Source organism: Ornithorhynchus anatinus, chromosome 19, assembly GCF_004115215.2.
Source record: "Ornithorhynchus anatinus isolate Pmale09 chromosome 19, mOrnAna1.pri.v4, whole genome shotgun sequence".
NCBI lineage: Eukaryota > Metazoa > Chordata > Mammalia > Monotremata > Ornithorhynchidae > Ornithorhynchus > Ornithorhynchus anatinus.
In genome coordinates, this window is record NC_041746.1 from 12,899,501 (window position 1) to 12,923,941 (window position 24,441).

Genomic DNA, 24,441 nt, shown 5'->3' on the forward strand with positions numbered 1-24,441 from the left:
GTTCTTGTAGTAGTCATATCCAGAGTTCTGTCAGACAGATTCCCAGGAAATCAAGACTAGAATAGAATAGAAGAATAGGAAGGTAATATTGGGAAGCAGCGTGGCTCAGTGAAAAGAGCCTGGGCTTCGGAGTCAGAGGTTATGAGTTCGATTTCCGGATCTGCCACTTGTCAGCTGTGTGACTGTGGGCAAGTCACTTCACTTCTCTGTGCCTCAGTTCCCTCATCTGTAAAATGGGGATTAACTGTGAGCCTCACGTGGGACAACCTGATTACCCTGTATCTACCCCAGTGCTTAGAACAGTGCTCTGCACATAGTAAGCGCTTAACAAATACCAACATTATTATTAATATTGAACAAGCATTTTATTGTAGTCCTGTCTTGTACTAGTTGCGCTTGTCCTCATTTGTTTTAAATCCTGGGAATAAAGGTAAATACTCATTTTCATAGCTATATTAAATCACCTTGGAATCTGAAGTCTTGCATTTTTGCTGCCTCACATGACTCCTCTACTTTAATTTACCTTCCTAATCCCGAAGGGGGAGTAAAAAAAGATCGAAATCATCAAACGATGCAACTGCCAGCTCTTTTAGATTGTCCATCCACTATCTTGTTGTGTACATTGTTCCGGAGTCAGCTTGAGTAATGCTTTCTGATTCTCCTTCCCCAGAGGTCCCTTAAGAAAAATGAGATGTGTATCCGATAAAGCTCTCACGACTTCACATTTGAAATCGCTTCATAAGTCACCACCGGTCCAGTTCTAGAAGAGGAGTGTTTCTGGACCAAGGTCCAGAGGAGTGTTTTGTGAGCAAGATCCTTTCTGAAGTTCCTGAACTGCCAAAGTGCAGAATGCCAGGAAGAAGGCAGCATAAGCCACAGTAGGATACTGCAGGAGTAAGTGATGGAGGGGAAATTGTCAAACTCCAGGGATTCAAGATAGTTCTGTAAAGAAAAATTAAAATGTTCAGGTTCCCAATTTGGCAGTCAAGCACAAAGGGTTCATTATCCTAGCTGTAGATGTAGCTCTTGGGAAAACCAGTTTCACTGCATAACAATCCTTTGCTTCATCGTGTACAGGTTGTGCAGTTAATTTTAGCCTAAAATGTCCTGCTCATGTCATTTTATGGATGTGGGTAGAATATAATTGTTTTAGCACATTTATAAAAACTGGGGTTTTGATTGCTTCAACTTGCTTGCTATCAGTGGGAGGGAAAGAAAGCCCTCCGAATAGGAGGATAATAGAAATTGGTAATAGACCAATTCTACTGTTCTTGAACTATCGGCAGTGGTTCTAAACACCCGAGGAATAGATGAGAAAGCTAGGCACAGCATGTCATCCCCTGGAGCTCTTTTGCCTGATAGACAATTCTGTTGATGGAGAGCTCTGATTTTGAAGGTTCTTAATTCCCGGGATCCAGCATAGAAGTGCTGTAAATTGCAGTGAGGTGTGAATAGTCACAAGGAAGAAGGCTCAACTGACAGGGTGATTGAACAGTAGAGCAAGTAGCCGAGGGAGAACCTGAAATCACCATCCCTGAGGATCTTTAACAAGATGACTTTGAAGTAGATGTTTTAGGGCTATGGCATAGTGGAAGGAGCTAGGGCCTGGGAGTCAGAAGTCATGGTTCTAGTCCTGGCTCTGCCACGTGTCTGCTGTGTAACCTTGAGCAAGTCACTTCACTTCTCTGTGCATTAGTTACCGCATCTGTAGAATGGGGATTGAGCCCCACGAGGGTCAGGCACTGTGTCCATCCAGATTACCTTGTATTCACCCCAGTGTCTGGTGCATAGTAAGCACTTACAAATACTGCAAGTATTATTATTATTATTAGTGGCAGTCGGCCCTGAAGGCGCCTTCGAGATATACGATGTAGGGGTCCATGTTCTCATAGCTTGAGGGCTTGTCTTTGGCACATAGCCTTGGCCCTCAGGTCAGCGATCTGGCTCCCTGTTTGCCCTGGGTCACAATCCCCACCACTTCTTTTGATGTCCCTGCCACCTAGACTATGGCACCGACAGGAAAGAGCGAGGTGGCTCAGTTCTGATTACCAATTAAAGCATGTTCTGGTTAGAGCCTGAGCAGTAACTAAACCAACTCAAGTGAGTGACTGACCAGTGTGAGTAGCTGTATATCCAGCTGGACTATCTTAATAATAATAGTACTAATAATGATAATAATGTTAAGTGCTTGCTATGTGCCAAGCACTGTTCTAAGCACTGGGGTAGATGCAAGTCAATCAGATTGGACACAGTCCCTGTCCCACATGGGGCTCACACTCTTATCCCCATTTTCCAGATGAGGTAACAGGCTCAGAGAAGTCAAGTGACATGCCCAAGGTCACACAGAAGACATGTGGCCTAGTCAGGATTAGAGCCCAGGTCTTTCTGACTCCCAGGCCCAAGCTCTATCCACTAAGCCATGCTGCTTCTCCTGGACATAATATTATGGGGGCAGGGTTGGATTAGCCCCTTCCACAATTCCTCTTGTTGAATGAGTAATAATAACAATAACTATAATAATGGAGGGATGTGTTAAACACTCTGTGCCAAGCCATGCACTAAATGCTGGGGTAGATGCAATATAATCAGATAATAATAACAATAATTGTTGTATTTGTTAAACACTGTTTTAAGCGCTGGGGAAGATACAAGATAATCGGGTTGGACACAGTCCCTGTCCCACATAGGACTCACAGTCTTAATCCCCATTTTACAAATGAGGGAACTGAGGCACAGAGAAGTAAAGTGCCTTGCCCAAGGTCACACAGCAGACAAGTGGCAGAGCCAGGAATTAGAACCTAGATCCTTCTGTCTCTTAGGCCCATGATCTATCCACTAGACTATGCTGCTTCTCCATAGTGAAAATGGACAGTGGGATAGTTTGCGGCTCTGGAGCCCATTGTTGTGGTTTCAACTATTCAAACCAAGTTACGTTTGAAGCAGACTTGTGGACAGCATGCCTGGATTGTCTAGTTTATAGAAGCAGGGTTGAGGGGAACTTTATAATGGTCTTCAAGAAAGCTGAGTAGCTGTGTGAGAGTGTCTGCCCACTTGACTTGGCATGTCTTTACCTATATGGATTCCTTTTCCTTTTCTGGGGTGACTTTTACTTGTTGCCCTTTCTCTGGATCTGATCTGTTTTTGGTTCTTTTACTTTGAGGCGCTTCTCTGACATGCTGGATTTTATTCATTCATACCCCACAGATGCTTTTCTTTGATGCCAAGTGCCCATGTTCTTATTTAACAATAACGTTGGTATTTGTTAAGCGCTTACTATGTGCCGAGCACTGTTCTAAGCGCTGGGGTAGACATAGGGGAATCAGGTTGTCCCACGTGGGGCTCACAGTTTTCATCCCCATTTTACAGATGAGGGAACTGAGGCGCAGAGAAGTTAAGTGACTTGCCCACAGTCACACAGCCGACAAGTGGCAGAGCTGGGATTCGAACTCATGAGCCCTGACTCCAAAGCCCGTGCTCTTTCCACTGAGCCACTCTATTTCCCAGTGTGGGGAGTGGGAGTCTTTGCCCAGCAATGGCAAAGCCAGGCAGCTACTCTTCTTCTTCTTCTTCTTCTTGGGCCCCCTCCTCACTGGCAAAGAGTGAGAGCCCCAGAGGTTACTGGGGACACTCATTCTGCACCACGTTGCAGTCCTGGCTCAACTTGCTAATGGGATTGGTCTTTTGACCCCATGCCGTGGTCAGTGGATCCACTCTTTGGGTGGCATCGAGCCCTAGTCCTCAGACTTTTTTATGGTATTTATTAAGGACTTACTATGTGCCAGGCACTGTTCTGAGTGTTGGGATGGATATAAGCAAATTGGGTTGGACACAGTCCCTGTCCCAAGTAGAGCTCCCAGTGTCAATCCCCATTTTACAGATGAGGGAACTGAGGCTAAGAGAAGTGAAGTGACTTGCCCAAGGTCACACAGCAGACAAGTGACGGAGCAGAGGTTAGAACCCATGACCGCCGACTTCCAGGCCCGTGCACTATCCACTGCTGCTCCAAATTCCTGTTGGAATTATTGACGGGTTCCCAAGGCTAAAGATCTCAGTGCATAATGAAACACGATCAAGGAGACTTTGAATGAAATTTTCTTCATGCCAACATTAGGAAATTAAGATGAGACCAAAATTTCTTCCTGTGCTTCTGTACTCTGTAGTTTTTCCAGGTTTGGAATCAGCCTGTGTCAGTGGGTGAATGCACCAAATGTGTGTATGCCTTGTAGGTGTATGTGTACAGAAATGATAGCGATGCATAGAAATTAAGCATAGTATGTGTATTAAGTGTGTGTGTGTATACATATGCCATATGTATATATTTTGCCTATGAAACATAGCAGAGATAAAACACAAATGCTGTAGCCAATTTATATTTGCTACAGTTCCCTAATGTTGCATCCCCTGCCATTTGATAATTGAAGTATCAATAATATCTGCGAGACATTCAAGTGGGGCTTCGCAGTGAGGGGAATTGTTTGCGTGGGAATGGGGTCTTTTTAATGAGGAACCAACTTTGCTAGTACTCAGAACTACACACACACAGACACCAAAGGGATCATTTCTGAATGTAGAAAGGAAGGCACCCACATATCCCGAGAATAGGGCAGTTCAGGTCCATTTTATGTGAGCACCTTGAATCATCGATCCTGGCTCCGACGTGCCAAGGGTTTTTACATAAATGTGTAATTTTGGCACCTAATCACTGTACTCAGCTCATGTGAATGAGGAGACATTGAGGAAACCAGAAGGTGGATTGATCCATCTCTTTCCCTATCTTCAAAGCTCTACTAAATTTATTTACATTAATGCTTGACTCCCCCTCTAGACTGTAAGCTCCTTGAGAGTAGGTTAAGTGTCTACCAACTATGTTATATTGTACTCTCCCAAGCACAGTGCTCTTCATACAGTAAACCCTAAGTAAATATGATCTGATGGCAAATCAGAGTAGGGGAAAAGCAGCATGGCCTAGTGGATAGAGCGTGGGCTGGGGAAACAGAAAGGCCTCGTTGCTAGTCCCAGCTCCGCCACATGTCTTCAGTGTGACCTTGGGCAAGTCACTTATTCTCTGTGCCTCAGCTACCTCATCTGTAAAATGAGGATTAAGACTTTGCCCCATGTGGGATATGGACTGTGTCTAACGTGATTATATTGTACCTACCCCAGTACAGTGCCTGGCACATAGTAATTGCATAACAAATACTATAAAAAAAAGCAGTGAGTCACATGTGCAGTCCTTGAAATCAGCATAAATGTATAGCCCACGGATCTGAAGGGATTATCCTCAACAGGACAGGTGAAAAAGTTAGGGTCTGTGCTAGGTTGCTACAGTTTTAGCACCAGATACAGTTTTCCAGGACCTGGTGGTTCCATTGAAAATGGCTCTCCCAATACCTCTGTTTCTTCCCTAGATGAACATTCCTTGTTTAGGGGCAGCAATTTGATTCTCCAGGGAATGACTTCCCAGAGGATTTGGCTCCATCCCAGCCTCCACCCAGAACTTCAGCACGTTACCTAGTTTGAGTGGTCATTTGTTTGGGTTCCTTCAGAACCATATTCTCCTTTTATCGCAGACCCAAGATGCCATTCCTTTCCAAGGCAGCTGCAGCTCTAAACCTGTGTGCCCAGAAGAGTGTGAGTGATCCAGGCCCCAGGTGGGGAAATGATGCTTGAAAGAAATGAGTCTGCTTCCTTCTTCTCCTTTCCTGTTGATTGCTCCTAAAAAACTCCTTAGGGATCCTCCCCATCTCAGGGCCTCCTGGCTGAAGATTGCTGTCTATGATTTTCCGTATATCAAAAGTAGAATTAATGGGATAATATCAGTTGGGCACTTTCAGCTCCCCTGGAGATGCACAGTGTTATTCAGAAACTAAAATTATTATACTCACTTTCACCTAGGAGCTGCTGATAGCAGAATTGCAGGAGAACTCTCATTTGAATATGACTTTCCAATTAGCTCTTAATATGAATCTCCTGCTTTTAAAGCTTGTTGATGAAAACTCAAATTTGGATATATTGGGAGTGGGCAATGTGAGATATTTCTAAGCATGCCTCAGTCCAAATATTTGTCCTTCTCTCCAACCTGTTCTCCGGAGACCCTGGGTGCAGTAAATGGTCATTTGAATAATATGGATGAACTGAGGGAATCTAGGCAGCCAGGCAAGGAAAACTCCTGAATAAAGACATGGGACATGATTGAGTGGTAAAATCCACACCCTGTTTATAGCATTCACAATTAGCCTTCAAACATATCCCCTTGAAAGAGGCAATCTGTGGTCATAACATTTTGATAATTCCCTTTATTTCCAGCACTAAAGCCCTGGGCAGTATGATGAGACATTAAAGCAGATGGCACATGTGATCATCAAATTCTAGTTAGGAGGTTGTTTTCTTTCTTTCATTGCACACTTTTGCTCCTGCTTCTTCTTTGTGAGAGCAGAAGCCAGCTTGTATTTGAACAGCCAGAAATAAGATTTGGGACTGCATTTCACTTAGGAAAATGTTCCCTCTGCCCAGACTGGATGGTTATATTAGCCCAAGGGAAAAAGTGGAAATTTCAAGTCATTGCACATAAGTGCTCCCCATTTTCTAAACTTTAATTGGGGAGGCTGGTGTTAGGAACTGATTGTTTAGTTATTGCAGTATGTGCCATTTTTCCTCTGTGATCTTGGAGTAGCTAGTAATACATCAGTGTCCAGTGCTTAGTAAACACCATTGGTTGATTGAATCCCTGGAAATCAGATCAACTGGGTGATCCTGGAAAGTTCAGTTAACAAACCTGGGTTCCAATGCCATATCAAGTATTTGGATCTATGTAAAGGAAAATGCACAGTCCCTGCCCTCAAGGAGCTTACAGTTTAGTAGGGGAGACAAGAGAGATATTCATGGAGTCATAAATATAAATGTGTGCTAGTAAAGAAAGGACAAGGGACCTTACTGGATCTTAAACTGGAATTTAAGAGAAGGTGCTTGGATAGTGGACAGAAAAGTGGAGGTTAGTTTGTCATGCATAAGACAGCTTGTTCAAAGGCCAGAAAGGGAGAATTGAGTGTGAGGGGCTACCAGAAGAAAGGATTATGCAGATTGGGGTAGAGTATGAGGGGCTGGATCTCTCCCTTTGTTCTATACCCTCCTTGTTAGTGACAACCCCACACTAGAGAGGGCTTATTTAAGATCCATGGGATGGGTGGTTCTAACCACTGGATATCTTTCCCCACTGGATATCTGTGAATCTCACTGCTGCATCTCAACATGCAATGAAAAATGAGAACTTTATGAGACTGTTTAGCACTCCTGCAGGAATTCCTGCTTCTCCTCACAGTGTTAATAGGTTTAAAGGCATTACGTTTCCATGGTAATTTAAATATTGTAAAATGCCTCCTGGGGTTACATGGCATGAAAGGTTTATAACACAAGCTTCCTACCTCTCCTACATTCAATTCTAATTCTGCCAGGGAAGGGGAGGTTCTGTGATTATGGTTGCCTCAAGCTATTTGAGATTTTATTTTATTTTTTAGTGCAGTACCTAGACCCTTTGGAAGATCTGACTTGAGGGAACTTCGCTCTGACTGGCTGATGCCTCACGTCCTCCCATTCCTAAATTGCAAATCCTTCCATAAACAGTAAATCACCACAAAACGGACCAGCAAAAGCCCCTAATCTCACCAATCTTGTGTTGTAAGTGGATTTTTTAAATTGCTGGATCCACATTACATGAATTCTGAAGAGAACTGCTTTCTCCTCAGTTTCTCTCTGCCATGTAGACCTCCCTGCAGAGTGATAGATTCAGTAAATTCTCACCTTAGGTTCACCCTAAGTTCTAAGTCTTGGCTCGGATACTGATGTGCATGACCTTGAGTAAGTCTCTTAGTCTCCATTTTCCCACCTGTAAAATGCTCTCCAGGCTTTGAGAACATCCACAGAGCAGGCTGAGTGAATGTTCCAGGCCTCTGGTATGGGGTTTGGGGACTGAGAGGGGCAGGACTGCTGAGCAGAGTTGGGAGGCAGGGGCACTGCCTGCCAGTGACGGGACTGGTGCGGTAAAGTTAGCTCTGCTCCCTGGTCCCCCAGGTGTCCAGCCCCTCTGGCTCCCTGCAGAGTTACCCACTGGCAGGCTCCCCTCCCCCTGCCACCAGCCTGCCCCTCGAGGCCATACAACTCTCAGTGATGTTGGGGGAAAGAAATGAGATTTGCTCTCTCAAGTCTGTAATTGAGTTTGGTGGTTTTCAAGTAAAAAAAAAATTCAAGTCACAAGTCACAAGATCATATTTGGGTGGAGTGCTTGTGCAGTATGGCCATGCCCCCTCTGAAGCTCTTATTAGTAAGCACGACCTTTAGGCCATATATAAAGGTGATGATCTACAGTTTCAACTTTTCTGCCCTAACTTTCAGAATCAAATGCATTTTCAGTGCTGTCAGAGAGTCCATCTGACAGCTATTAATGGATAGTTTTTAATTTGTGTCTGCTCGAGGTGAGGCTACATGTCATTTTCATCAACTCCCAGCAGATGCTGGACATTCAGGAATTCATAAGTGGGTTTTCGAAGAGTGTGTTTGTTGCTGTTCAGTGGTCAGTGACTCTGGATACCCACCTGAGTCATTTCAGTTTTTAATTGTTTGTTCTATTTAGAGCTTCTAGACTGTGTGGGAAGGCATGAGGGTCAGATCTGCGGGCATATGAGAAAGAGACCCAGTCTCCTGACAGGATGCCACTTAGGATACCTTCATCAATCATCATCATCATGATCCATGGTACATACTGGGTGAGGAATTCCGTCTCTGTCCAGTTAGAAATCAGTAAATTATATTGATGGACTCCGTCAGCTGCAGTTACGTATTTTGAGTTTCTTGGCTGAAGTGACATAGCAAAGGACTGACTTAGAACAAAGAAATGAGAGTTCTCCTGAACTGAAGTTTTGCACAAAACTAGCACAACTATCAGACAGTTATTAGACTGTAAGATCCTCGAAGACAGGAAGCATGTCTTTTGCTTTTATGTACCCTCTCAAACATCAGGTACAGAGTTCTGCCCTTGGGAGGTTCTCAAATAACTACTACAGAACTGAAATCAGATAATTCAGGGATATCCCTTCTCATTCCTGAACTATCTCGATAATTACCTCAGCTCCCTGCTTTGTTGGTGCAGCTTGTGTGCTTCTCACATTTTGTACCTCCCATTCTTAATAACAAAAGCCGATGAACAGAAACCACCCCTTCCTCTGAACCCCAAACTTCGACATGGAAGGACAAAATCTTTGGAAAACTGTCAGTGAGTGAAGAGTGAAGTTCATAATAGAAACCATTGTGAAAAGTTAACTACAGTATTTAGGAGGGTGAATGTGGAAATAAAGACTTTGTCTAGGTGGCCTGGCAATGGTGTCACATGCTAAGTCATGCCCTCTCTTCATCCATTCCAGGGGGCCCCCAGGGAATCAGAGACTATGGGACATGAGTGGGCTGCACGAAGGGAATGAGAGTGAGATGATGGAAAAGACAAGAGGAGCACAGACTCCCATTTGCAACAGAGATAGCATAAGGAATCGCTCATAATAATAATAATAATAATACTAATGTTGGTATTTGTTAAGTGCTTACTATGTGTAGAGCACTGTTCTAAGCACTGGGGTAGATACAGGGTAATCAGGTTGTCCCACATGAGGCTCACAGTCTTAATCCCCATTTTACAGATGAGGGAACTGAGGCACAGAGAAGTCAAGTGACTTGCCCACAGTCACACAGCTGACAAGGGGCAGAGCTGGGATTCGAACCCATGACCTCTGACTCCCAAGCCCGTGTTCTCTCCACTGAGCCACGCTGAATGAAGTGACCTGCCCAGAGTCACCCAGCTGAAAGGTGGTGGAGCCGGGGTTAGAACCCATGACCTCGGACTCCCAAGCCCAGGCTCTTTCCACTGAGCCACGCTGCTTAAGACAGCAGCCAAAGTAGTCACAACAAGGATGTGCAGGGAGAGACAACTGCCAACACAGTCCACCCAGTTCTTCTTTAGTGCCAATTTTCATTGTGCACTTCGATTAAGACACCTTAGGGGAATTATGGAGAGACAATGTTATCTACACTGCAACTTGAAGAGGTGGAGAGACTGGGGCTGAGGGGTCAGCCCCACAGTAAAACCAACACAAATGTCCATTACTTACTGGCATTTTTTTGCCTCCTCCTGCTCTACCTCATCCCTTAAAAGAGGCTATCCACAGGTAGAAAACTGAGGGTTAACCTGACAGAGAATCCTTGGAGGGGAGGAAAGAATTAGGCGAAATGGCTGGGCAGTTTCTTAGCCTCTCCCTCAGCCTCACACACCTGCACTAGACTTATGGAACTGCACCAGCCTTACTGTGCTCTTCTTCGTATTGCTTTGCATTTGCACAGCTTTACAGTATAGTGTTTCATGCAGTAAAATAACATCAGATGTTATTACAAAAGGACATATAAATCATAACAATAATACAGAAATTCATATCAACAGTGCCAGACAAGGTGGCTGGTACCTTTAAACCAGCTACCCACAAATCCATTAAAACCCAATGAATCAACTGGGAATTGGGAATTGGCACGATTTCTCCCCAAACATTATGATTTTTTGGGAACACAGCAATGGTGTCTCAGTAGAACTGGGTGTACTGCCATCCTGCCCTGTAGCTGGAGAGTAAAATCTCTTGGCAGTCACAAAGTCAAACTTTTTTTATCAAACTTTTTTATCTTCTTGAGCAGCATGGCCTAGTGGATAAAGTCCTGGATTTTGCAGCTGCTCCTTAAATGGCCTCAGTCAGCAGCCACCTCTGATAACTTGGGCAGGATCTTGCCCTTGAGTTCTTGTTAGAATGTTTGGCTGGCTCTCGGTTTAAGAGGATGGCTTTGGAGGTACAAGGAACAAACCTGAAACCCTTAGGGAATCTTTCAGAAGTAGTTGTTAATAAGGACATTTGTAGCCCATGAGGTCAGGGACTGTGTCTCTTCTTAAAAATACTTTTTCAGAACCTAATGTGATTTTATACTTGGGGTGGGAGTAAATATTAATTTCTGAGCTATTTGTTCTCCATGATAAATGATACCCCAAAATCTAAGCTGAACTCAAGGTGGTAGTACAGCCTGATGGAAAGAACATTGGGCTGGCAGTCAGGAGAGCCACCTTCTAATCCCAGCTGGGCCAATGGCTGGCTGTGTGACCTTGGGCAAGTCTTTTCACCTCTGAACTCCATTTCCTCAACTGTAAAATGGGGTTAAGATACCTGCTCTCCCTTCCTCATAGATTGTGAGCCCCGTGTGGGATAGGAACTGTGCTTCCATTCATTTATTCGTTTATTCAATCATTCAGTGATATTTATTGAGTGCCTACTGTGTGTAAAGCAATATAGTAAGTGCTGGGTAAGAATACAATAAAGGATAAATACAGCTGAGACCTGGGCTCTCAGGGCATGCACAATCGGAAGATAGGGAATACTGAATAACAGTAATACTAGTGTTAAGCATTTATTATGTGCCAGGCACTGTTTTAAGCATTGGGGTAGATACAGGTTAATAATGTCAGGCCCAGTCCCTGTCCCACATGGGGCTTCCAGACTAAAGAGGAAGGAGAACAGGTATTAAATCCCCATTTTACTGATGAAGAAACTGAGACACAGAGAAATTAAGCAACTTACTAAAAGTCACACAGCAGGCAAATGATGGAGCTGGGATTAGAACCCAGGTCCTTTGACAACCAGGCCAATGCTCATTCCACTAGGCCATGCTGCTCCTCAACAGATAGCATAAGAGCATAAGGATAATGATGCGTGGCACATGAGTGTAGGGAGGAAGTGGCCAAAGAGATTAAAAAGGAAGTGGGTGCTGGGACTTGGAAGTGAGACGAATGTAGATAAGACATTTATCTTGCCCATAACCCAGGCAGCCGCCTGGGGTGGAGTGGCTGGGGAGCGTTGGCGCAAGGACTCCCGGGCAGACTAGCTCCCCGAGGCAGGAAGTTCAGAGATTCCTGAAAACACTGTTCCAGGCTATTCGGCCTGGAAGATTGCCCTGCTTGTAGACTGATTTATGTGCTGCAGTAGGTTTGACGGGAAAGATCTAATTCATTGGCTGCTCTGCATGCCGCCGCACTCTATGACGTTTTCTGTTTATTTTCCTGCTGGGCCTGCTCTGCCCTGGCTATTTGATTGTCAGTCCCGGGAGGGCACTGGACGAGCTGGCTTCTTCCTTTGGCATTCCCCAACATGCCTGGTAGGAGGCCGGACAGCAGTCTGTGCCGACCGATCTCTCAGGTCCTCGGTTCGGAGAGGGGAGAGTCAGCTCAGTACCGCAAAGTACACACCGAGTGTTCCTGGAAGCCAACTCTTTCAGTGATCAATGTTTACTGCTTGGAGATTTCCCAAAATGATTATGTCTCCCAGACCAGTCTCTGATTTTCCACTGGGGCTGTCTGTGTCCCCAGAATTCAGCACCTCTATACAGATGGAGAGCTTTGGTGGGCTGGGAATTTTTTTTTTAAATGTGTGAGCCTCAGCACTGTGACTCATGCTTCAGCCTCTGCAGAGTCTACTTTTAACAGATCTTAAATTCTTGGCAAACTGCACTGTCATGTCAGCTTATAAAGACACTTGTTGGGAACAGCCAGTGAATAAATGCCATAAAATTATCTTTAAATTAGCAAATGAATCTCAGAAATTAGTAAGCCTTCCAAAGATGATGTAGCAGTTTTTAAAGAGCTGGCCTTATTCTTTAATGATCATCTGCTACATCTAAAGAAGTATTGAGCATGGCAGACTTGGCAAGCTCACGAACGGACACTACAGCATGGCAGTTTGGCCCTCTTTAGAGCAGCATGTGGACAGAAGGCGGGCAGAGAGATGTTTCCTACCTTGACCTTGATGCCTGAGAGCGCAGGATGGGCAACAATCCTGCCTCTAGCCTTAGTGAGACATCACAGTCTAACCCTTAATGTGCTCCTGTTCAGTGAGAGCAGCAATTAGTGTTCTCAGGCCATGCCAGGCTGAGTGGAACAGTGAGTAAAACAACTGAAAGTTGTAGGGGAGAGGAAAGGTCAGACAGTGGTAGAACTTTTTATCTCTCTGTTTAATGTGCAGGAAATGTTGCTGAGAGTGGTGTGTGCCCCCTCCACTCTCACCTCATTCCCAGGGGCAGCCCTGTACATTGGCTAGCAGCAGGTGGAGGAGGGATGGATAAGGGAGATGGCCAGGGATAGCAGCATCACCTCTGATTGGGAGGCAGCTAGAAATGGTTCTTCCCACAAGTAAGCAGAATAATTACAATGGGGGGAGAGAGGCTGCAAGGGAGGAGTGACCTCGGAGAGAAAGGGATGACTGATGGGGAAACACGAAGGACCGAAAATCACGGTGACAATGAATTGCGAAGAAGCTACATAAGGTACTGGAGAAAGAACAAAGCACCAGGAGAAAGCAGTGTGACTCCCGCTTCTCAAGGTTGTGTCCCCTAAGTGTCGTACTTGCCACACCCCTGACCTGGCTCTCCTGGAAACTGGACATCATCCATCATCACCTCTTATCAATCACTTAATGGTATTTATTGAGAATTTATTGGTTCATGCCTGACCAGCTCTCCCCGGATCAAACAAAAGCAGATAATCCACAGCTTGCCCCCGCACTTAATACAGTGCTCGGCGCAAAGTTAAGTGCTCGATAAATACAATGGATTGATTGATTTCCCCCAGCTCCATGCGAAACCTCTCTGGACATTTTTATAGAAACAACTGGTAATGATATTTATTGACTGGTGTAAATAATATTGATTTTTTAAATGTCCACGGCAGGGAGTAGTGCGTGGGCCAACATCGTCATTAACACCCACTTATCTACTAGTTAGGACCCCTTATTGGAACTTTAAATTTATGCCACTAAGTATTATAATTATAGTAATGAGAAGCAGTGGGATCTCATAGAAAGTGTACAGGGCTGGAAATCAGTGTACTTGAATTCTAATTCCAGCTCCACTACTTGCCTGCTGGGTGTGACCAGGGCAGGCCTCTTCACTTCTCTGAGGCTCAGTTTTCTCATATATAAAATGGGAATTCCATTCCTGCTCTCTCTCCCCCTCAGATTGTGAGCCCCATGTGGGACAAGGTCTGGGTCAGGGCTGATTGCATTTTTATTTACCCAGCACTTCGTACAGTGCTTGGCACATAGTAAGGATTTAATAGATATCACAATTGTTATAATTATTATTATTATTAATAACCAGTATTATCATGTGTTGCTCCAGTAGGGAGCCCTCACCCATGAATTTATCCAAGCCCTTTATGAGTTTACACAAATGTGTTATGGTAACCAACTCACTTCTAAAGAAATGAGTTTCTGTTTGCCTTGAACCTGGCACCTTCCAGTTCAATTTCCCAGAGGGAGCCACGCATGGGCAGGGTGTTTCTGGCCCTTCCCAGGGGCCTGAAGCGTGAGGCTGTGACTCTCAGGGGCAGTTTGTCTGACTCTCTACATCAACAAATGGCTGACTGTGCTGGAGGAGACACCGGGGGAATAGGGAGATGCACTTCCAGTAGAGGAAGTCCCTGTTTAGTAACACCTGGGCTTTTTCAGCAGTGTTAATATAACAAGTGAAAACGTTTCTCCTGCTGGTCCGACCCGCTGCCTGGTCCTGCCTGGCCGCCCTGTCCCAAATCCCTGGCCGACGCGAGCACTCAGAGGGACAAATGAAATGACTCTCGGTTTGGACACAGCTGCTCTGACACTTGGCCTTCCATTTCTTTCCCTTTCTCTCCCCTCAAGTCCCAGTAGTTTTATTGACTCGACCATGCACATGTTAGGCTCCTTCACTGAGGACCAGAGACTTGGAGAAATGCTCATTATCTATTTTTAGACTCATTTTTCCAGTGTGCTCCCAATTTATCTTTACAGATTTATGGAGCCATATAATCAAGTGCAGCTTTGCCAAGAAAACCCAAAATAACTGACCAGTCTACAATGCTCCCCCCCCCCCCCAATTGGCTCTTACCCAAGATGCTTTAAAATAAACAAAATCCACATTATTTCCAGTCCCCTGGCCCAAAGCATTCTTTACCGGCAAAGATAGATGAGGAGGTAACTGTACCTTGGGAAAGGTAAGAGATGCAGTGTTAGAGAGGGAGAAGGGGGTGGGACAAGAACAGGACAAGGTGGAAGGCTGATCGGCCAGCTCACAGGAGAAGCAGCGTGACTTAGTGTGGAAAGAGCATGGGCTTGGGAGTCAGAGGACGTGGGTTCTAATCCCAGCTCCGCCACTTGTCTGCTGTGTGACTTTGGGCAAGGCACTTAACTTCTCTTTGTCTCAGTTACCTCATCTGTAAAATGGGGATTAAAAGCGTGAGTCCCATAACCTGATTACCCTGTATCTCTCCCAGGACTTAAAACAGTGCTTGGCACATAGTAAGAGCTTAGCAAATACCAAAATCATTATTATTACTATTAGGAGGGATACTGATGAAAAACTTGCTGTACTGAATTCTGCTGCCCTGCATGGGGTTTCTGGAGTTGTTTGGATAATCATTGCATCAATGGGATTTATTGAGTGTTTACTGTGTGCAGAGCACTGTACTAAGTGCTTGGAAAAATACAATACAACAGAGTTGGTCGATAAATTCCCTGCTTGCAATAAGCTTACAATCTAGAGGAGATAGACATTAATATAAATAAATCATTTGTGGCTATTTACCTAAATGCTGTGTGACTGAAGGTGGGGTGAATACCAAACACCCAAAGTTTACTGATCTAAGTGCATAGATGACACAGAAGGGAGAGGGAGTAAGGGCGAGGGAGTTGGGGAAAAGAGGCCTTAATTGGAGAAGGCTTCCTGGAAGAGATGTGACAATAATAATAATAATCATCATAATGGTATTTGCCAAGCACCGTTCTAATAAGGTTTTACAGGTGAGAGAGTGGTGGTCTGGCATATATGGAGGGGAGGGAGTTCTAGACCAGGAGGAAGATGTAGGAAAGGGGTTGGCCGTTCATTCATTCATTCAAGCATATTTACTGAGCACTTACTGTGTGCAGAACACTATACTAAGCACTTAGAATAGACAATTTGGCAACAGATAGAGACAATCCCTACCCAACAATGGGCTCACATCGAAAAGGGGGAGACAGACTACAAAACAAAACAAGTAGAAAGGCAGTGAGATAGATTAGATCGGTACACCATGAACAAACTGATGCTAGAGAAGTAAAGTGTGTGGGCTGGTCTGTAGTAGGAAATCAGTGAGGTAAGACAGAAAGGAGTGAGCTGATTGAGTGTTTATGTAGTACAATCTACATTTATTGACTCCAAGTGTATTTAATCTAATATTAGCACTACAGAAGGTAATCGAGGTTTCCATCGTCACTGCCATCAAGTGAAAGCTCGCAAACTCAAATTAATATGTGTAGTTCTACAGCTTGTACATTTGCCTCTGACACTTGTACTTGCTTGTCATTGTACAGGTGCCTGCCCAGTCTCCTTGAAGAGTGAATTATTTCAGAGTAGGGACCAAGTCTTGGACCTTTCTATTTTCCCACATTGTTTAGTGCAGTGCTCTGCACACAGGAGACAAATAGTACCATTGATTGATTACCCACCCAAGTATTAATAACTGTGAATAATAATAATTGTGGTATTTATTAGGTGCTCACTATGTGCCAGGCACTGTACTCAGCGCTGGGGTGGGTGCCAGCAAATCGGGTTGGACACAGTCCCTGTCCCATTTGGGGTTCACAGTCTTATCCCCATTATGCAGATGAGGTAACTGAGGCACAGAGAAGTGAAGTGATTTACCCAAGATCACAAAGCAGACAAGTGGCGGAGCTGGAATTAGAACCCATGGCCTTCTGACTCCCAGGCCTGTGCTCTACCCACTATGCCATGCTGCTCCCTTATTAGTGGAGTGATCTATGTGGAGTAAGCGTTCAGTAAATATGATCGATTGGTTGGTTGGTTTAGAGCAGGTGACTTCTACTGCTTATGGAGAAAGGGCCGGCAATTAGGGACGGCCCATCTTCCCAGAAATCGATTAATCAACCACATTGCACGCATTCTCTCTCATCTCTGCAGATCGTGTTTCGGAAGATCAGCGATGTGAAGCGGGAAGAGGAAGAGAGGATGAAGAGGAAGAATGAGGCTCCACTCATCTTGCCGCCCGATCACCCCGTCCGCCGTCTCTTCCAGAGATTCCGGCAGCAGAAGGAGGCGCGGCTGGCGGCGGAGAGAGGGCGGGACCTGGATGACTTGGACGTGGAAAAGGGCAATATCCTGGCAGAGCACACCGCCACCCACACCATTGTGAAAGCCAGTATCGTCACCGTCAGGGAAAGCCCAGCCACCCCGATTGCCTTCCAGGCAGCCTCCACCTCCGCCGCGGCCGACCACGCCAAGCTGCAGGCCCCGGGGTCAGACCATGGGGGCAACAGGGGGCTGGGATCCGGGGACTGCCCCAAGCGCAAGGGCTGGGCCCGTTTCAAAGATGCCTGCGGGAAGGGCGAGGACTGGAACAAGGTCTCCAAGGCTGAGTCCATGGAGACCCTCCCAGAGAGAACTAAGGCTTCGGGCGAAGCCACGCTGAAGAAGACAGACTCTTGCGACAGTGGTATCACCAAAAGTGACTTGCGTTTAGACAACGTGGGTGAGGCCAGGAGCCCCCAGGACCGAAGCCCAGTGCTCGCTGAGGTCAAGCACTCATTCTACCCTATTCCCGAGCAGACTCTGCAGGCCACCATGCTTGAGGTGAAGCACGAGTTGAAAGAGGACATCAAGGCCTTAAATACCAAAATGACAAACATTGAAAAACAGCTCACTGAGATACTAAGGATATTAACTTCCAGAAGATCCTCTCAGTCCCCACAGGAGCTGTTTGAATTATCTAGGCCCCAGACTCCTGAATCAGAGAAGGACATTTTTGGAGCAAGCTGAGAGGCTGGTTTTACAAACACACACGCACACACAAGTGCGTGTGTTCACTCTCACGAACACACACACACACACACTCAGTTAACATTCGAACAGTGGGCTTTTCCTGATGAAAATCAATAAGGGACCAGTACATTAAGCATGCTCCCACTCTCTGAAAAAAGGTACCATCAGAGGAATTGCAACCCCCTTGCAAGATGGCAGCTGATTTTGGCGTCTCTTTGCACAATTTTGGAAGAGAGAGTACAATTTCCAAAGGGTATTTTTTTTCTTTTCTTAGTTTCAAGTTTTTATTTTTGGCATAGTCAACTCTCGGTTATCACACGGACTTAGGGGAAATGTGACTTGACCGGTACTGGCTTGGGCCTCAGAGAGACACAGAGGAGGCAGCCCTGGGGACTTTCTGGAAATTCAGGGAGGTGGCCCAAGTCTGAGGAGCCTTGAGAGTCCCTACTAGGGATGTGGGACCCCCAGCCTGGGAGAAGTATGAAATTGAGGTAGAGTTTTGGAATTGACAGTGGATAATTCTCTCGTGGAATATTTGAGAGTTGGCTGTTCAATTAGAGAACTTTGCAAAAAGCCACCTTGTGGGGTTGTGTATTTGCACCCCTTGAGGTACCATGGAGCATGCCTTGTAGAAGTAGTTTAGGATTTGGGGCAAATGGATCACTATGGACTGGCAAAGGTGCTGATCGCTTCCAGCACCTTGTTGTTTCTGCTGCCTTCTGACTTCCCTTATACAGCTAGTGCCCAATGTCACAATATATTTCCCTATGACCTGAGGGTTTTGTTTTTCAACAGTTTTTAGTCCACATCAAGGTGCGTTCATTTGAAAGTCAAGTAGCTGCAGGCAGAGTCCATCTCGCCGAGCCCTCAAGAAAATGAAGCCTGTAAAACTTCAACTTTTAACATTTGAGGCCTTGGCAGGTTGGGTACATGGTGTCACCCAACACACAGCCATATTCCTGGGTCCACCAAAAAATAGGTTGACTGCTATGAACACTGAGTCTTCCCCTGGTTGGTCTCCTGACTTCTCCAAAATTAAGGTTTTATTGTGCTGGGCTCTTTGATAGCCTCCCACCTTTTCCACAACTGTGCACCTTTTCTGTCCCATCACCCCAAAAGTACACCGTGATCCCCAGGGGCTAAAAGATGTGAATTCTTCCCCTCTTAGGATAGTGTTCGACAATGAATGAGGGCCAGGAACCCAGATTTTACTGAAAAATTCAATGAAAGTATATTGTGGCATTAATGTTAGAGTCTTATTATAATTCACATTAGAATTGTCTTTCCAGAGTTTATATTTTGATAACTTCCTTTTGTTCATTGCCACAGGCAATTGGATTTTTAAGAGTGAATCAGTCATCATTTTAAAGAGCTGCCTCCTTGATTGTCCTTCCCAATCCAAATCTATGTATCTTGTACTAATGGAGCCTAAGCCTCAGCAAAAAATGAATAGCAGAAGGGTAGTGATCCTGACATCTAGTTTTCTCTAGCGACAGGAACTTGGGAAATAATTCTGAATTTAAAGAAAAATGTTTCCCAGACTTTTCAGCCTTCATCCTCCTTAATGGAGACAGGCATAGTAGTTTGTACTGTCTATTGCTGATCACTCTAGAAGGCGTGTGACTTGGTTTCAGTAGTTACTGTAAACTGCCCAGTGTCCTTGACTATATGTCATTCAGTTCTGCTCTCAGGGTTGCAACGGGGACACCGAGGGCTCATTGCGGGTGGTCTCTTTACCTTTGTGAGGGGTTTTTCTCTGTGAAATGCCTGGGCCAGGGCTTCTGATAGATGTCAGTAATGGAGAGAGCTTTCTGTTTTGTGACCTTTTCCTTCTCCAGTGGCATAGGGTGGGATGTTCTGCCGCAGAGTGGACGAGTGAGGAGGCAAAGTGAGTTCCAACTAAACTTCAGTCCCGGGAGGGATGAAAGAGGAGCTGCAGATATTGGCAGGGTGGCTAGCTCTGTGGTACAAGTGAGGCTCTTGGGGGCATTTCTACTAGACTGTCTCTTGACCTCAACTTTGCAGCTTAACCCCAGGTTATTTTGCTAAAGTATCTTAGTCTCCTGGGGGTAGCCTTCCTTAATAGTAAGTGGTGGATGGGATGTTCTCTTCCAGAGACAGCACGGCTTCTTCCTGGAAGGCAGCCCCCAGTTCTCCCCGGCGTCCTCACCGAGGACAGAGCACAGGAGCCAGGAAACCCATACAAGACTGCCACTGTCTCCCTTCCGCTGTTCAGGCTCACTCTGCCTCTTGACACTTAGAAACAGCTGTGTTGGTGGTCAGTGGCTCAGGCCTGAGGATCTGAAAGGTAGAATCGGGCCCATGACATTGCAGACGTGCAAAGAGATTTTCAGGCCAAGACCCCAGTTGATTGAATCAATAGTTACTAAGTTAATATATTGGCATAATCACAAGGAGTGATTTAAATATTTCATTTTACAAAACCCAGTTGCACTGTTTTGGTGAAAAAGCAGGTTGTGGCTTTTGTTACCTCTTCAAGGGTTCCCCCGGCATTGATGAGACCCACTGCCTCTTATTGAGGGCACCACTACCAAGCTGTGCCTAGCCCCTTCTTTCTCTCCTCATTCTATTAATCCCTGGAAGGAACTCTTCATTGAGCTGCCCTCCTAAACACTATTTCATTTACTACCCTTTTTTACCCTAGTCATGCCAGGGCTTTCTGCAGTTGGAAAGTGTAAATACGTCCTCATTCCACCTGTGTGTCCTATGTCGCTTCCCCTCCAGTGACGGACAGGCAGTGCCTCCCAGTACCAGTCTTTCCAGAGCACTTGGATTTCTCTAGACATACGTTCTCAGAATCCAAAGAGCTCAGAACTCTATCGTTTCACTTTGTCTTCACCAATGTCTCTGGGAAGAATCACCCCATTTTACGGATTAGAAAACTGAGGCCCAGAAAAGATAAGTGACCACCACAAGGTCACAAAGTGGACTTGTGAAAGGATTGAGCAACTGGGGCTACAACTCTAACTCCCACCTCCTCACCCTTTCCTTCAAAATTCAGGGACATTCCCTCCCCATAAAACTGTAGCAAGGATTCAGAAAGACAGTCACACCCCCCGCCACACCCCCACCCCCACCCCCACCACCATCTCAGGGCAACTTGCTCTTCCTCTTCCCTCTCAACTGGGGACAGTGTCAACCAAGCATATCGGGCAAGGATAGAAGGGCCATTGTACTGGCCATTCTTCCTTTGAGACTTTCACTAGTAAGGGTCATAACTGACCCACTGGTGGGCATGGGGCTCAGTCAGAAATGCCATCTGCCACCAGGCTGGGAACTGAAACTCACTAGCGCTGGGCTGTCTTTGATCCCCTTAGATGTGGCGGTGGGATCCCCAGCTGCCGGGGTCTCCTTTTCACCCCCACATTGGAGATCCCAAAGACCTAAATTGGAAATGGATGAGCCAAGAGAAAGCCCACATGATACGATATGCAGTCACTGCTTCCCACCAGGTGTGTGTGTCAGAGGGTTTGGGGGGGGGGTTTCTGCTTAGGAATGAGAAGTAGAATGACTCATCAAGGCAAGGCTCTTTTCCCTGAAAACTCCAACTGGTTTATTTCCCTCACAACAAAATCCCTGGTGATCTTGAGGTACGGCCATCAAGGCCAGTGATAATTCCCATCACCAGGAACAGATAGCAGAGGGTTGAGTACATGGGTGCTTGTTTGTTTCTCAAACTCTGTTGTGGTTTTCACCTTCTTTTCTGTTGGTTTGTGACTTCACCCTAATCCCCTCCCTTCTTCCCCCTCCCCAAAAAATCAACTTGCCACATCTTCTTTCCTTGCTTCATTTGTCCTCTGACATGTGGCCTCAGCACTACCTGAAGTGGCTGCACTGGTGGCAGTGGTAGAGTGGTAGCAACTTTTGCTCCACACTAAACTCATCCAGGGACATCTGGGGAGGAATTGAATGTGAAATGGGATTGGAAATACAAGTAAGGAGATTTTTAAAATAGAGCTTTTGGCTGAAGCTGTAGGTTTTCAGAAGAGCTGTGCTGCAACAGCCAGGTAGTGGCTCCGGCCATCGGAGGAGGATTGGGATTAATTTAATTCTATGTTGAAATATGTCTGCTTGAGTCTGCTCTTCCTCACTTGCTATTAAATACATCATTCTTGCTTTAAATGTCATTCACAGTGCAGCCGTGCTTGCCAGCGAGTCTCCTGCTTAGCAGCTTCAAGGGTTGAAATTCAGCTGCTCCAGCCCTTCACTTTAGTGAACCGAAAGAGCTCGGTCTGCCCCGTGCCTGTCCTGGGGATTTGTGGTTCAGGGGTCACCCTTCTATGGAAAAATGTTCAACTGTGATTGTGTCTTTAGAAGCTGCCGGCCTGTTTGCCTCCAGGGGTGTTTTAAGTGCCCTCTGGATATTACCTCTATTAACGGTACCAGCACCTGGTGGAGAAGGGTCCAGGAGGGTTTCCCAGCAGAGGTATTGTTGGAAGTCCTGGCCCAGGGCACGTTTTTGATTTCCCCAGTGATTCACCATGGTCCTTCTTTTGAGTCTTCTGCCTTAGTCCTCAGTAAATATCCAATTTTATTGCTCTGTGTAGATGGAGAGAGAGAGAGAGAATGGAATTGGGAGTTCATGCTGAAAATCAATAGCTGAGGAGCTTCTAAATATACTGAAGATACAACTCCTTTGAATTCTTCTTTTTCCTGATGCCTCTGAAGCCATCTCATTTGCTGGATCTCAGTTGCTGTGTCCTATGGCGGAGATCAAGGCTTGCTCCAGCCTCGCAGTTCTGTCAGAGGTACTGATGGATAAAGGGGTTTGGGGAACCTTAATTCTCTCACTTTGCCTGCTGCTGTCCCACCCCACCCCTTTGGATGAAGGGTTGGAGGGGATCCCTAGTTCAGAACATTGGACCCAGCTCTCTGCAAGCCTATTGTGGCATGTGACCCCTTGAGGGGAGGCAGCAGCAAAGCCCCTGTCGTCAGTGAGAACTGGCCAGCACTTCCGAGACCGCTGATGGGAACTGATTCCGGGAGCTCCGTCGGAAGTACAACATCTCACAACCATGAATTCAGTTACGTTCCAGTCCAGCCTATCCGCAATAAAGACATTTAGCCTTAAGACCACTTCAGATTGACAGGACTCCCTTTTCTGTCGTATTCACAGAGTTCGATCAGCTCCTCGAGTTTAAAGGAAGGCCCGCGTAATGAATTAGTGCTATTGCTCCACTTTCAGTCTTCTCGTTAGCTTAGAAATGACCTTGCCCAAATCAGGATCCATGATCTCAGCATCGCAGCACGTTTGCCCATTCAAAAACTGACACATCGTGACTGACACTGGAGCGACTGGGTCGGGGAGATTTCTTTTTTTTCCTTTCCAGTTCAACAGAGCTAATGTGAAATTACCTGCAGCTGTGATTTTTCAACTGAAATCTAAGCATGGTGGATGCAGCTTTGGTCTGTGATTCCAGAACAACTCCAGAACTGCTTTGAAATACTACAACGTCATGGAACCCCTGGGTTTTCTCTAGGAAACTTCAGATGGAGTGGCACATCCACAACATGCAGCCACTCAGGAGTCAGAGGGATCAGGTCAAAGGTCAAACAAGAAGTTCCCCAAACTTGTATCAGATGGAACTGTCTGATGATGATGACACTGTTTTCTAATGAATGTGCTATCTAATAATGACATTCAACCAATATTTGTAATCTGTTGGAATCTGCGTTCAATATTTATCCGCCACTGCATGGACACTGATTGATATGCAGTTATACAGTTGTTCTGGTGCTTTCCAGTGTGTTACACTTGTTTCCATCCCTTCAAAGTCCACCAGGCCTTCTGCTGTTGGGTTTTTTCTTTTTTTTCTTTGCATTTGTCACTTTGGTCAAATGAGCATGAATAAACAGCAGTGCCCATGAGCAGACACTGTTTTGGTGGTCAGCTGCGGATGCTGCCAGTAGCTCTACTGTATATCTCCAGTTTTGGAATGTTCAGAGGAAAATTAAATCACCTCCATTAATAATATTCCTTGATCAACATTTTTAAACAAGCACAAATAATATTTGTAAAAAAGTTTAATTTTATTTATTATAGTAATAAACTATTTTATACATGAGTTTGGTTTGTGGATGTCTTTACATAAATCAAGGGCACAGGTAGGAATGATATGGCCAAGAAATGTTACAGTTCTTTTGAGGAGGTTTGGGGGGACTGGGGAGCAGGGAGAATCTTTGGTGCTGCTTTAGTTATTTTATTTTTAAAATTATTTTTGTTAATGGTATTTGTTAAGCCCTTACTACTTGCCGGGTGCTGTACTAAAGAATAGTTAATAATTAACTTCTTGGTAGAGATACTCGGTTCTGCCATAACACATGTTTTTAATTCTGAGTTCAGATAGAAGAAGACAGTAGACTTAGCGAACCAACGTTTCTTCGACGACCCCGGAATGCCTGGACGCAGCTCTGCGAGGTGTTAGAAAAAGTCGCTGTGTGCTTGCGGGTGCTTCAACACGGGGTGAGTACTGCAGTGTGAGCTTTTGCTAATGTGTGTTTTCAAAA

At 45.4% G+C, this 24,441-nt stretch overlaps 1 protein-coding gene across 2 annotated transcripts in view; it reads left to right on the top strand.

The window, feature by feature from the left end:
- The window catches only part of KCNH1 (potassium voltage-gated channel subfamily H member 1), a 257,772-nt gene extending 233,773 nt beyond the window's left edge, over nucleotides 1–23,999 (top strand). For both annotated transcript variants that reach the window (XM_039914813.1, XM_039914812.1), the window contains 2 exons: nucleotides 17,056–18,166; nucleotides 22,482–23,999. In XM_039914813.1, the coding sequence (XP_039770747.1) occupies nucleotides 17,056–17,910 (855 nt within the window). In that variant the 3' untranslated portion in view covers nucleotides 17,911–18,166; nucleotides 22,482–23,999. The remainder of the gene's footprint in view (nucleotides 1–17,055; nucleotides 18,167–22,481) is intronic.
- The last annotated feature ends 442 nt before the right edge of the window (nucleotides 24,000–24,441 follow it).